General features: G+C 43.2%; 1 protein-coding gene across 8 annotated transcripts in view; it reads right to left on the reverse strand.

Annotated features, from left to right (window-relative positions):
• SAXO1 (stabilizer of axonemal microtubules 1) overlaps positions 1-9,828 on the reverse strand; it is a 116,092-nt gene extending 106,264 nt beyond the window's left edge. For all 8 annotated transcript variants that reach the window (XR_014265409.1, XR_014265410.1, XR_014265411.1 and 5 more), the window contains exon 1: positions 1,497-9,828. Coding sequence is in view for 2 of the 8 variants with exons in the window: in XM_082468046.1 (XP_082324172.1) it covers positions 1,497-1,519 (23 nt within the window). In the remaining 6 variants the exon portion in view is untranslated. The remainder of the gene's footprint in view (positions 1-1,496) is intronic.
• Positions 9,829-12,063: the final 2,235 nt, after the last annotated feature.

Raw genomic sequence — 12,063 nt, forward strand, 5'->3', positions numbered from 1 at the left:
ATGCTCCAGAATGATCCACTTCTCTTGTTGTGGTCTTTAGACTCATAGAAACAAAGAACGCTGTTTTCCTGGGGAAATGAAGCCCAAACTTTAAGGTTTATATTGTTTAGTAAGTCACAGGTTGAAAAACAGGTTGCATAGATTACATTTTTTTTCATGAATCAGGACCCAGAAACCTTGTGCTGACCTCAAATCATTTAATATAACTACTCAGCATAAAGGTGACCTGATTCAAGTCAAGAGTCAGATAAGACCCTCGACTCCCTCTCATTCTCAAGCTGCCCCTGTCCAGGGGTCCCCACAAAGCCGAGGAATCCCTGGGCTTCATTCCCCACATTGTGGGTCTTTTCTGCCCCATAACCCAGACATGGACTTCTTCCTTTGGATCTAGAAGACAGCAGCTTTTAGGAGGAATACTTCATGCCTCCAACCCACATTCTCAACAGAGGACATTTCCAGGCCTATCCTGGGGGAAACTGAATGAACTGGTGTTCTGCTTAACCAGGGTCACCTGGGACCTTCACAGAAAAGCACAAAATTGCGAGGCAACAGGGGAAGCAATAGGAAGAAATTTTACCAGGTCTTGCAAACCTGTAATGTGCGGGCATCGTGGTAGAACAATTTCACCTCCACCGCACAGCAATCCTGCCCTGTAGGGATGAGGAACTTGGGAGGCAGAGAAGGCGCCCAGCTCTCAGGTCTCATGTGGTGACTAAGCTCTACAACCTGAAACACTGCCCAGCTGACTCAAAGATGTTTCTACTCCTCTGGGTCACCAGTCACAGGTCATCACCTGGAGATCACTAACTGAGCTGTCAACAGCAGATTCTGTTAGAGCCCTGCAACACGTGGAACAACCCTGAGACTGATCATGTGTCCCCATCCCCTCAGTACAGATACCTCTGGCAGGCCTGACACGCTGAGCCACGGGGTTCAGTCTCCACACAGAGCTGGAGCTCAAGAATCAGAGTTGCTAAGTCAAGGGTAATGTAAAAGGAAATATTCTTTGTTCATATTCCTGAGGAACGTTCAAGGGGACCCCAACTCAAACTCTATAGCATAATTTCATAAAAGCTCAAGTTCTCTTTCACCACGACCAACATCACTACCACCACCCAAGCTGACCTGGAGCTTCTGTGCAGAAGCCCAAAGCTCCTTTTTCTGCAGGAGCCACCCTCTTTCTCGTTATTATTTTCCTTTCATACTTAACTTAACCTCCCACCGTTTTGATGTAGATCAATTTACAATTCCCACCCCACAGCTCCCCCTTCCCCTGCCCCAGCCCCAAGCAAGAATCCTTTCTCCTTAAGAGGGGACTAGGGAAAACTAAACAGGCTAATAAATGCAGGCTCTTCTTTCAGAGATACAGGAAATTAACATTCAGGCATTAATAGCATGTATCGATAGTGCACGTCAATGCAATCTGAACGTTAGGTTAATGCTGTACATTACTCCATTAGTGGTGTGCATTTATACATTCACACTATTGCCCTCACCTCGATGTGGTCAGGCCTTCCATTGGCGTGCGCCCTTTCTGGTACTCCAGCTTGGGCTTGAAGGACTCTCTGGGCAGGTAAGAGTGATAGAGAGGGTAGTTCCCGGTATATTCGGAGAAAAGACATGGTTTCTCTGTTTTATCATAAATATTGGTAGGGAGGTGTGGACAGTGATGCCGCCTAATTTAAGAAAAAGAAAAAAAAAAAAAAAAAGGAACGTTAGGTTGGTTACCTTCTTGGGAAGAATACATTCAGTTTGCTACCTCCTCAAAATCTGACCCAGAGTATAAAATCATGACTGCCGGCATTGAAAACAGCAGTTTAACCCTTCCTTTTCTCTACTGAACTATGTGAAGCGGCCAGAATTTCTTAAATGATCTGTAACTGCAATTGGTCAGTTGTCAAAATTCCTTGAACCGTAAAATGACGCACAAGCATGGCTGATGACCAGCCATCACACGTGCCATGCTGCCTGTTTAAATACTGAAATACTTCCATACCGTAACGGGTGAATGGCTGTGGCCCCCAAGGCATCTGAGAGCCAACCTAGTCCCTCCCCTGAGACCCTCCCTCCCAATCACCCAGCAATTAAGGGCTTAACAGCTGCCCTAATGGGGGCTCCAAGGCTGTGCTCTAGGGCCAGGCTACTGTCTTCCCTCATTAGTTCCTGGGTCAGTTCAGAATATCACCCTCGCACACAAGTGGCATCACACATAGCAGAACCACCTCAGTTCTGAGTATACTAAACACCACTGACTATGTGAAACCATTTCTACATTGAAAGTCTGGCTCCTTTATTCTTTCAGGTCTCACTTCAATTGTTGCCTCCTTAGACTTCCACTAATCATCTTTACCTAAAATACACCCCTCCAAGCCCTCACCTCTCAAACAGAGTTTCTCTCATCACGTGGATGCCTTTCCCATCACTTACTCTGATCTGTAATTGGCACATTTGTGGCTGAGTTTATTATGTGTCTCATCTATCAAGCTCAGAACCTTTTTCTATCTTGTTCACTGCTACAGCCCTAGTACCTCTCATATCCTGCCTGGCACAGAGTAGGCATTCAGTAAACATTTATTAAAGGAATACTGAACATATGAATGAATGATTAAATAAACTTTGTGCCTCATTATGCAGGTAGATGATAGATAATAATTTGAAGTTATAATTTATAGTGAGTTTTTCCATTTGACATGCATGGTAATAAATAACCTGATTATTCTACTTACAGGTGAATAAAGGGCAGCTATTTGAGCTGTCCAAAACAAAGTAGTGTATCAATTATTTAAATGCCCACATACAATCCTTGCAAACCAGCTAGGGTACCTCTAATCATCAGACACCAGCACATCAACAAAACTCCATGTTAGCGATCTCCAACTTAGTTATATCCAGAAATGGCATAGAATTTTTTTAAATGTTTTACACTAAACTGATTCTGATTACAGAAACTAAGATACACAGTATTCTGGTGCAGCACATCAGAGAAAAGAGAAAAAGAAACAGACATACAGAGAACTCATCACTGCTCCAATCAAAAGCTGGTTTCTAGGCAACAATTAGCGTCCTGCTCCCATTGTTAATAAGTTCAACCCTCTACATAAACATTGCTGCCACCACTGTTATTACTGTGTGCCTCTCTTCAACCTCCAGCCACCGCCCCGCCACCCGACCCCCCCGGGGAAAATGGTCAACACCTGCATGGTTCGTATGGATAGAGCTGCATATGAACAAGTTTATCCCTATTTTCATTTCACGTGTAGATTTGTGTATCAGATTAGGATTCCTACAAACCTCAAATCAAAAGCCAAGAAGTGCTGGTTACTCAAAAATACCTCTGCAGATATATTTTATTCAGCCACACTCTGAGAGAAAAAAATCAAGATTTTATTAAATTAAGATTTAACTTAAGATGGTACAAATTTGTTATATTTACTTTTCACTTTTGCTATTATAAAAGTACTACTGGTTCATGGTGAATGTTTTCTATTTTCCTAATTTACAAGAAAATCTTCCATAAAATGCAGTCCTTATGATACGAATATCTGAATTTCAGTGTCATATACACTGAAAAGTTTCCTTTTTTTAAAATGTACGTTGTTGGCATTTAATGTGCAAAGATCCATATTTATATTTTATATATATTTAATGAAGTATCTCCTAAGCATAGGTACACAAATGAGTGCTTTCTTTTGTTTACTAAGAAACACATTTCCCACAGTATATGTTAGACGTTATTACCATTTCTATGCTCGGAATCAGTCCAATTATCTGAGATTTCAATTTGGGCCAATTAGTACCCTATCATTTGAGGATTCCTACAAACCTCAAATCAAAAGCCAAGAAATGCTGGCGACCCAAAAATACCTCTGCAGATATATTTTATTCACCCATACTCTGAGAGAGAAATCAAGACTTTATTAAGGGTAACTTAGACTCAGGCACTTGCAATAAAGTGGACTCCACAGGCCTAACAGTATTTTCCCTCTCTAGTGCCCTTGTTTTTTAAACCAGTAAAACTTTGCTTTTATATAACCCCCTTTCTGTATTGTTACTTTTTAAAAATGTAACATATTGTAAAGGCTCATTCCAAAAGAAAAATAAATTAAATGGCAAGAAACTACATTGCAACTGGTATTATAAGAGGGGATTTCAGTATAGCAACACACTTGCATCCAGACATTGATGTTCCATTAAATGGAATTATATATAATATATATTTATAGGGCAGATTTTATTTATTTGACATGTTGGTAGTTAACTAAGACCTTGTCTCACTTTGAAACATCAAAAACGCTCAACCGAAAGTCAACTTTTCATCGCCTAGTGTGCTCATGGCGCCACCCTCTTTCCTCACCTGTGCCCACCCCAGCTTGAATGTCCCTCTCAAGACAGGAAGCACCGTGTATTCACCTTGTTGGTGAAGTTTAAAGGTGGACCCCCTTTATCCAGGAATTCCTCAAGGATAAGGACCAAGTCTTCTACTTCTGTGTTCTGGAAACTAGCGCAATACCTGATATATTTTACTTAATAGCAGATGGACAGTGTATAAGAGGATGAACTGCTGAAAGCAAGATATTTACAAAGACATGACTGATTTGTTATAACATTAGTAGAGCCAAAAGGGAAAATACAGATCAGATTCTCAGTTTTTATGGACCTAGACAGTGTCTAAATAAAGTTTGTGGGATCACCATGCATGGGGTATTCAAAAGCAGTCTTAACAGTCATGAACCAAAGAAAGGAGAGACCTCTTCTCCCAGCTCTCTGATGCTTGTACCATTTTAAAGGAGCTGGTGGGCCACCTTGCTCAGGACCACACTGAAACAAGCCAAGATGGGCCAACAGACAGAGAAGAGAAGGAGAGTAAGAAGGTTTCCTTAATCTATCAGAACTCTGAAGTCTTTCCACTCCAAGAATTACTAAAGGACCACAAGTAAGAGGGAATAATCCCAACTTTTTCTGACATTTGGTAAAGGGAGCAGTAGAGACCTTTCAATGGAACCCAGAAAAAGTTAACAGTTGACACCAAGCTAGAATCATAGAATTTTTTAATTGAAAGGGGCCATGGAAAATATCTGATCTACCGTGCCCACTACACAGATGAAGTATCTGAAGCTCAGAGAACCATGTATGTAACCTAGCCATAGAGAGAACGTAGGTCTCCATCACATCTGAATAACCAAGTATGTTTCCTGAGGTGCACCCAGCTCAAAGCCATCTAGGACTCAAATGACCCTAGAATGGATGATAGAACTTTAAGTATATAACAAGTCCCTCCAGAACAGCACCATGCAATAGAAACAGAAGGCAAGCCATGAATGAGAACCACACATGTCATTTTAAATTTTCTAGTAGCCACATTAAAAAGGTAAAAAGCAGGTGAACTTAATTTTAATATTTTACTTTTAATCCAATCTATCCAAAATACCATTTCAACATGTAATCAATACTAAAAATTGAGATATTTTACTTTCTTACTATGTCTTCAAAATCCAGTGTGTGTCTCACATTGACAGCACATGTCAGGATGACCACATTTCAAGTGCTCAACAGCCATATGTGGCGGTGGCTTCCCTACTGGGAAGTGCAGGTACAGACAAAAGAACTTCAAGCACCCTGGTGCCGGAAGCTCCCCTACAGATGGAGGAAAGACAAAGATGCTTAGAAATATTTTTGTTGACAAATAGGGTATTTGCCTCTTAGACTCTCTGACCTGCCTTCATGTGATACAATCAAAGGCATTAAAAGACATGAAAAATTAGTTGGAGGATTTTTTTCATTATCTCCTCACTCCACAGAGCTGAGCTTCAGTTTTATGCACCTGGAATGCACCCTGTAGCTGCTCTCTTTCCTGCCACCTCCACTTTTCCAACATGTTTCCCTTCCTTCGAGGCCCATCTTGAATGCTGCTTCCACCACCACCATCACTGCCATCACCACCACCACAGAGAGCTACTGATGATCCCACTGTGCCCTGCTACTGGCCGTGACTCTCTCTCCTCTGACTGTGCATGGTGTAGTGTCCCTACCTCTTTCAGGACCCTTTACCTTCTGCTCTGCCTTGCATGGTCCTCTACTTATAAATTTTCAGGTTAAGAATTTTCATGGTTGCAAACAAAGCTGTTCCTCAGGGGGAAAGCATGGTAATTCTTCCTGCCCCCAAGAGGCAGCATGAACAGTAGCTACTAGAATATAGCTTTCGACTTTTCAAACAAATGAACTTCCAGTAGTTCTTTAGAACCCAACCTGTTTGTAAGCAGAACAGCTTTCGGTGGATATGGGTGACTCGTCTTGCCTCTCCCATGGTCTTTTAGAATCCCCCGCTGAGCCCAGCCTGCTGTGGGCAGTGAGGAGGGCTCTCCACTCCAGGGGGCAGAGGGCATGGCAGAAGGAGACTCTGGAGGCAGGGAGATGGAGGTTTCCAATCCTAGCCCTGTCACCGACTGCTTGTGTAATGTGGAGGACATTATTTAACTCCTCTGAACTTCGATTTCCTCCTCTGTAATTTGTGGCTAACAACTTCTACCATTTAGTGTGATCGTGTGACTTTTTCCTCAGACACCAGAGGAAAAACGCCTAGCCCAGTCTAAGGCAAGCACTCTGATTAAGAGGTTATGTTTATTGAGCAATTACTGTACACCACATGGGCTAGGAGTTCTGTATCTCATCCCATCTAATCCTTACAGCAACGCTATGATGGAAACACTCTTACTTTCCTCATTTTACAAACATGAAGACTGAGGTTTAAGAGATGTGATCTCACTCAAGGTGACAGAGCCAGATGGTAATGAAGTCAGGACTAGAACCCCAGGCCTTCTGCCTGGTTCCAAAGCCTGTGCTCTTAATCACAGCCATACACTGTGTGGCTTAATGGGATGCCAGCCTGTACCAAACACCTCTGTTTCCTGGCTGCTCTGATAAACCTAAGGGCAGTCAATTAATAGGCAGTTCTTAGACCTACCCATTCCCCGTCCCCCTAGCTACACTCAGTCTTCCAGGACAGGATGTGCTCCTCTTTCCCGAGGACCCCAAAACCATTCTAATATAAACCAACAAATAGATGCAATTCCAAGTGCTTTTCAAAACGCTGATCATTCCACAGAACTTTCTTTACTGTCTAAACAGGACAGTCTCATTAGATAAAGTCATAACAGTAACAACCAGGAAAACAAAGAACATGGAACGCCGGGTCTCAAAGGACCCTCAAGATTAGCCAACCCTTCAGCTTCGTCAGGCAGGTGTGGGCACTGAGATGGAGGGACGCCAAGCTTCTGGCCAAGGTCACACAGCTGGTCAGCGGCAGCGTCCACCCCGGGTCCCACACCACCTCCCACATAATTGACTTCCATTTACAACCTGACTTAAAACTCCAAGTGCAGACTCTTCAAGGATTTGCAGCCCAGTTTTCCTTTTGTCCGGTAGTTGGAAGCCTGTGACCTGTCACAGCTGCCATGAGAGGGAGGAAAACACTTAGAGCGGAAAATGCATTCTTGGTCTAGAAGAGGCGAAGGTGCCAACCATCACCAAACCTCAAGTCAAAAAGTCATCATTCTATGCTGATGGTTTAGAATGATTTCAGGGTATCTGGAATAACAAGAACTCTGAGATCCTAGAGGCAGGGTCCTCTCAGAGGAGGACCTACATCTCTGGAACGGTCTTCTCCCTGAACAGCTCACAAAGCCAACCCAATTAGCCTCTGAGGATGGACAAAGCCGGTGCTTTTCCCAACGTGCATGTGTTATCTACCTGCAGTGGCTTATAAACTTCTAAAATGTTTACTAAACTTTGTTCTCTCCTATTTAGAATATACCCAGAGGCAAAGGGATAAGTGAGAATGCTTTTATGAACTGCAAAATAAGACCACTGTTGAACATACATAGATATATTTCATACCAATCTTAAGACAAGACGACTCACATTCCCCCTACCTACATCTCCTATCTAGATCTTTAAAGAAACGTTGCATTGTGAGAACTCTGAACAACTCCAGCTTATACCCTGCCCATGGTGCTAGGAAATTGGGCAGGGATTATAAACTGAACCTTTGGTGGTGACTAATCCTTCAGGGGACCAGATTCTGGGTAACAGAAAGCAGGGCCATCTGGTACAAATATGACAGATAGATGCAACTGATGTACCAACTAGCAGTGGCTGCCTGGGAGCCATACTGAAAAATTCATAGGTCACAGCCAAGTTTAGTGAGGATGACCGTCTTGATTGATTAGCCATGCCTGTCAAGGGTGCTGGGGTAGGGAAGTGGGGATGGGTGATAAATATATGAATGAACCTATCAACAAAAGGCAAGGAAAGGGAGGGAGGGAATTCTGGTGGAAATGTCCTAAATGGTGACTTACAGGAATCACACGTTTGGAAGACATTTAGAAACAACAAAGCCGTAAGAACATAAAGTTGCCAAGAGGAGAAAAAAGGAATAAAAACAAGGCCAAAATCTTGAAGAACACCACATTTAGGAAGCAGGATAAAGAAGTCTCAGGAGGAAAACACTGACAAAAAGAAGAAAATTTGGTGACAGATCAAAGAAAAGATTTTAAGTGTTCAACAGTTGAATGCCTCAGAAAAATGTCACATGGTGACTAGAAAGCAGCTTCAGCAGAGTGGCTGTGCTGGATCCAAGGAACGGATGCCGCTGAGGAAGTGGAGGAGGGGAGAGAGACCATGCTGAAAAATCTGGTGACAAAACCAACAAGAAAAGTCCAACAGGAGTTCAAGAAATTACCCAGGACATACACAAGAACTGTAAACTATGTGATTATCATCATGCGGTATTGGGTAAAAGATGTGAAATCAGATCATCTTTGTAGGTAGAGGAACAGAGTAGCAGACAGGGATTCTTTGATGAGCAAAAACAATTGCTGGAGCCAGAGCCTGGACTACAAAGGAGATATGATTAAGCGGGGAAGGCGGGCGGGGTTCAAGAGACAATTTGAGAGGAGAGATGGGAATCTGAGCAGCACCAGTCTGGTGGCCTTGACCCAGGACACAAAGGCATCGAGAGAAAGAAAGCGGATGAAATGAAGAGGTTCAAGGCATGCGCAGGGCACTCTAGGGAGAGTGTTGAAGGGACAGCTAGAAAAGAGTGCAGACTCGCTTCCAAGGAGTAGTGATGCCAAGGGAGAGGGGCCAACTAGGACCTTATGCGGCAATGCTCAGAAGCTCTGAGAAAGATACTCTGGTTCAGCAGACTGTGAGGCAGAGGGCCTTGTGGGATGGCAGGCACCAATGAGAGGAGCTCTGCTGGGGCATGTAGCCATCAGGCTGAGTGGGCAGGAGGGCAGTCAGTGAGAGCCAATGGTCCTTTGAGAAGCCAAGAGCCTGGAGAGAGCAGCAGACAGTATGTCCGGAGCCACAGAAGAGCACCCCAGGGGTTCTCCCTGTCCCTTCCTCCTTGGCAGTCAAAAGGAAGAAGAGTTTCTTCGGTGGAAAAAAAATAGATGAATTGAGGAAACCTCTTCAAGAAGGTGCAACTGGTCAAGGCATCCTGAGGAGACACAGGGCAGGCATTTTGGCAATGGCCCCACTGAGTCTTGGAGAGACACACAGAAAGGACCAAGCCAATCACCAAGGCACCTTCTCTTTCCACTTCTTAGACAACCAACGCTCTGGGGGAAGGCAGGTGCCACCTGGGCTGTTCCAACTTGGCATGTCTCCTCCCCACCAGCCCTGACAACACTCTACCCAGACCCCTAGTCCTACCTGACCCCTTTCACTGCCTTCAGATTTCAGCTCAAAAATCCCTCCTGCCAGGAGGACTTCCCAGACCCCTCATCAGATCACGGCCACTCTGCTCATCCCCCCATTCTCATACCACATGCTCAGTCTGACGTCCTGGCAGGCGGGTCTTGGGTACCATTGCCTTCGTGCCTGGCACACGGTGGGCATTCGATACTCGATTGCTGAAAGCAGGCAAGAAGAACAGGGGCAAGTACCATATGCAGCTAAGTCGTGTCCATTGTGGCCTGAGCAAGCAGCACACCTAACAAACTGTTTAAAAAGAAAACCCAGTGGCTAGATTCATATTTGTTTACCCTTGTGGCATGGCGCTTCCTAGGTAAACATAGCTTAGAAATTGGTTTTAAAAAAACAAATCCTTGACCCAATCTCAAATCACACACATACATAATTTGAGCTGGATCACAGCAAACCCTAATGTGCAAGCTAGAATTACAAAGTTTTTAGGGGGAAACACAGGCAAATACCTTTGTAAGAGTAGAAGGCAAAGATTTCTTAGGTCACAGAAAATAATAACCATAAAAGAAGAAATTGGTTAAGTTAGACAAAGTCAAAAGCTTCTGCTCATCAAAGATACATTTAAGAAAATAAGCAAGCCACACATTGGGAAATAATATTTGCAAAACAGATATCTAGCAAAGGACTGTTATCCAGGATATATAAAATCATCTATAACTCAACAATAAAGACACAAGTAACAAGCAAAAATCTGAACAGACACAAAAAGATATAAAGGGACAATAAACATATACAAAAGTGCTTAACATCATGAGTCATCAGGGAGAGACAAGTTTAAACTACAATGAGATACCACTACACACATACCAGAACAGCTAAAATCAAAAAGACTAACAAAACCTACTGTTGGCTAAGTAGAGTACCAGCATTGTCATTCACTGTTGGTAGGGATGTAAAATGGTCCAAACCAATTTGACAAAAGCTATGGCAGTTCCTACATGCTGGCCTACCTCCCAGCCCAGCAATTCAATTCCTAGGAATTTATCCAAAGAAATAAAAGCCATACATTCACAAAAAGGAGTTGGACAAGAATATCCAAAGAAGCTAATTCATTTAACCAAAAAGTAGAAACAGCCCAGGCATCCATCAATGGGAGGATAGATAAATCGTGGTATCATCATTCAATGGAATACTAATCAGCAATAAAAAGAAGCAAACTACTTGCAGCCACAAGGCAGCAGACACATAACAGCATGGATGAATCTCACGAACACTTTTGTTGAGTGAACAGAATCAAGAGTGCATACTTTACGATCCCATTTATACGAAATTCTGGAACAGTAGGAACTAACCTATAGTAGAAAAAAAATCAGCTCAGTGGTTACCACAAGGAGAGAGAGATAAGAGAATGATTGGGAAGGAGTATGCAGGAACTTTCTGGGGCGCAGGTATGGTTCTACATCTTGATAGGGATTGGAGTTACACAGGCACATGAATTTGTCAAAATTCAGCTGACACCTCAAGATCTGTGCATGTCATTGTAAATTTATCTCAAACGAAAAAGGAAACCAATATTAAACCGTTAATGACACGAATGCTGAACTATTTAGGGGAGAAGTTTACTGATGTATGTGATTTACTTTGAAATACATAAACGAGACGGACTGACAGATGGATGGAAGGATAATGGGAGGACTAGATGGAGAGGTGTGTCGATGCGGATGATAGCATCTAGGCAGTGGATATACAGCCGTGCACTTTCAAATTCTCAACTTTGTCATATGCTCAAAAAATTTTTTTTTATTATTATTTTTTTTTTTTGGCTGTGTTGGGTCTTCTTTGCTGCGTGTGGGCTTTCTCTAGTTGCAGTGAGCGGGGGCTACTCTTCGTTGCAGTGCACAGGCTTCTCACTGCAGTGGCTTCTCTTGTTGAGGAGCACAAGCTCTAGGTGCGCGGGCTTCAGTAGTTGCGGCACGTGGGCTCAGTAGTTGTGGCTCACAGGCTCTAGAGTGCAGGCTCAGTAGTTGTGGTGCACGGGCTTAGTTGCTTGGCGGCATGTGGGATCTTCCCGGACCAGGGCTTGAACCTGTGTCCCCTGCATTGGCAGGCGGACTCTTAACCACTGCACCACCAGGGAAGTCTGCTCAAAATTTTTCGTAATAAAATGTTGGAGAGGAAAAAGAGCAAGAACAAGTTTCTAAAAATCCTCCGTAGATGTGATCATGGCATTGTGGTTATGTAATATAGTGTCCACACGTTTAGAGAAGCACAGTGAAGTACGTAGGGGTGAAATGACATGACGCCTGGAATTGATGGATGAATCAAATGTGACAAAATCTTGATAATTATTGATGC

The sequence above is a fragment of the Balaenoptera physalus genome (assembly GCF_965194825.1).
Source record: "Balaenoptera physalus genome assembly, chromosome: 7".
NCBI lineage: Eukaryota > Metazoa > Chordata > Mammalia > Artiodactyla > Balaenopteridae > Balaenoptera > Balaenoptera physalus.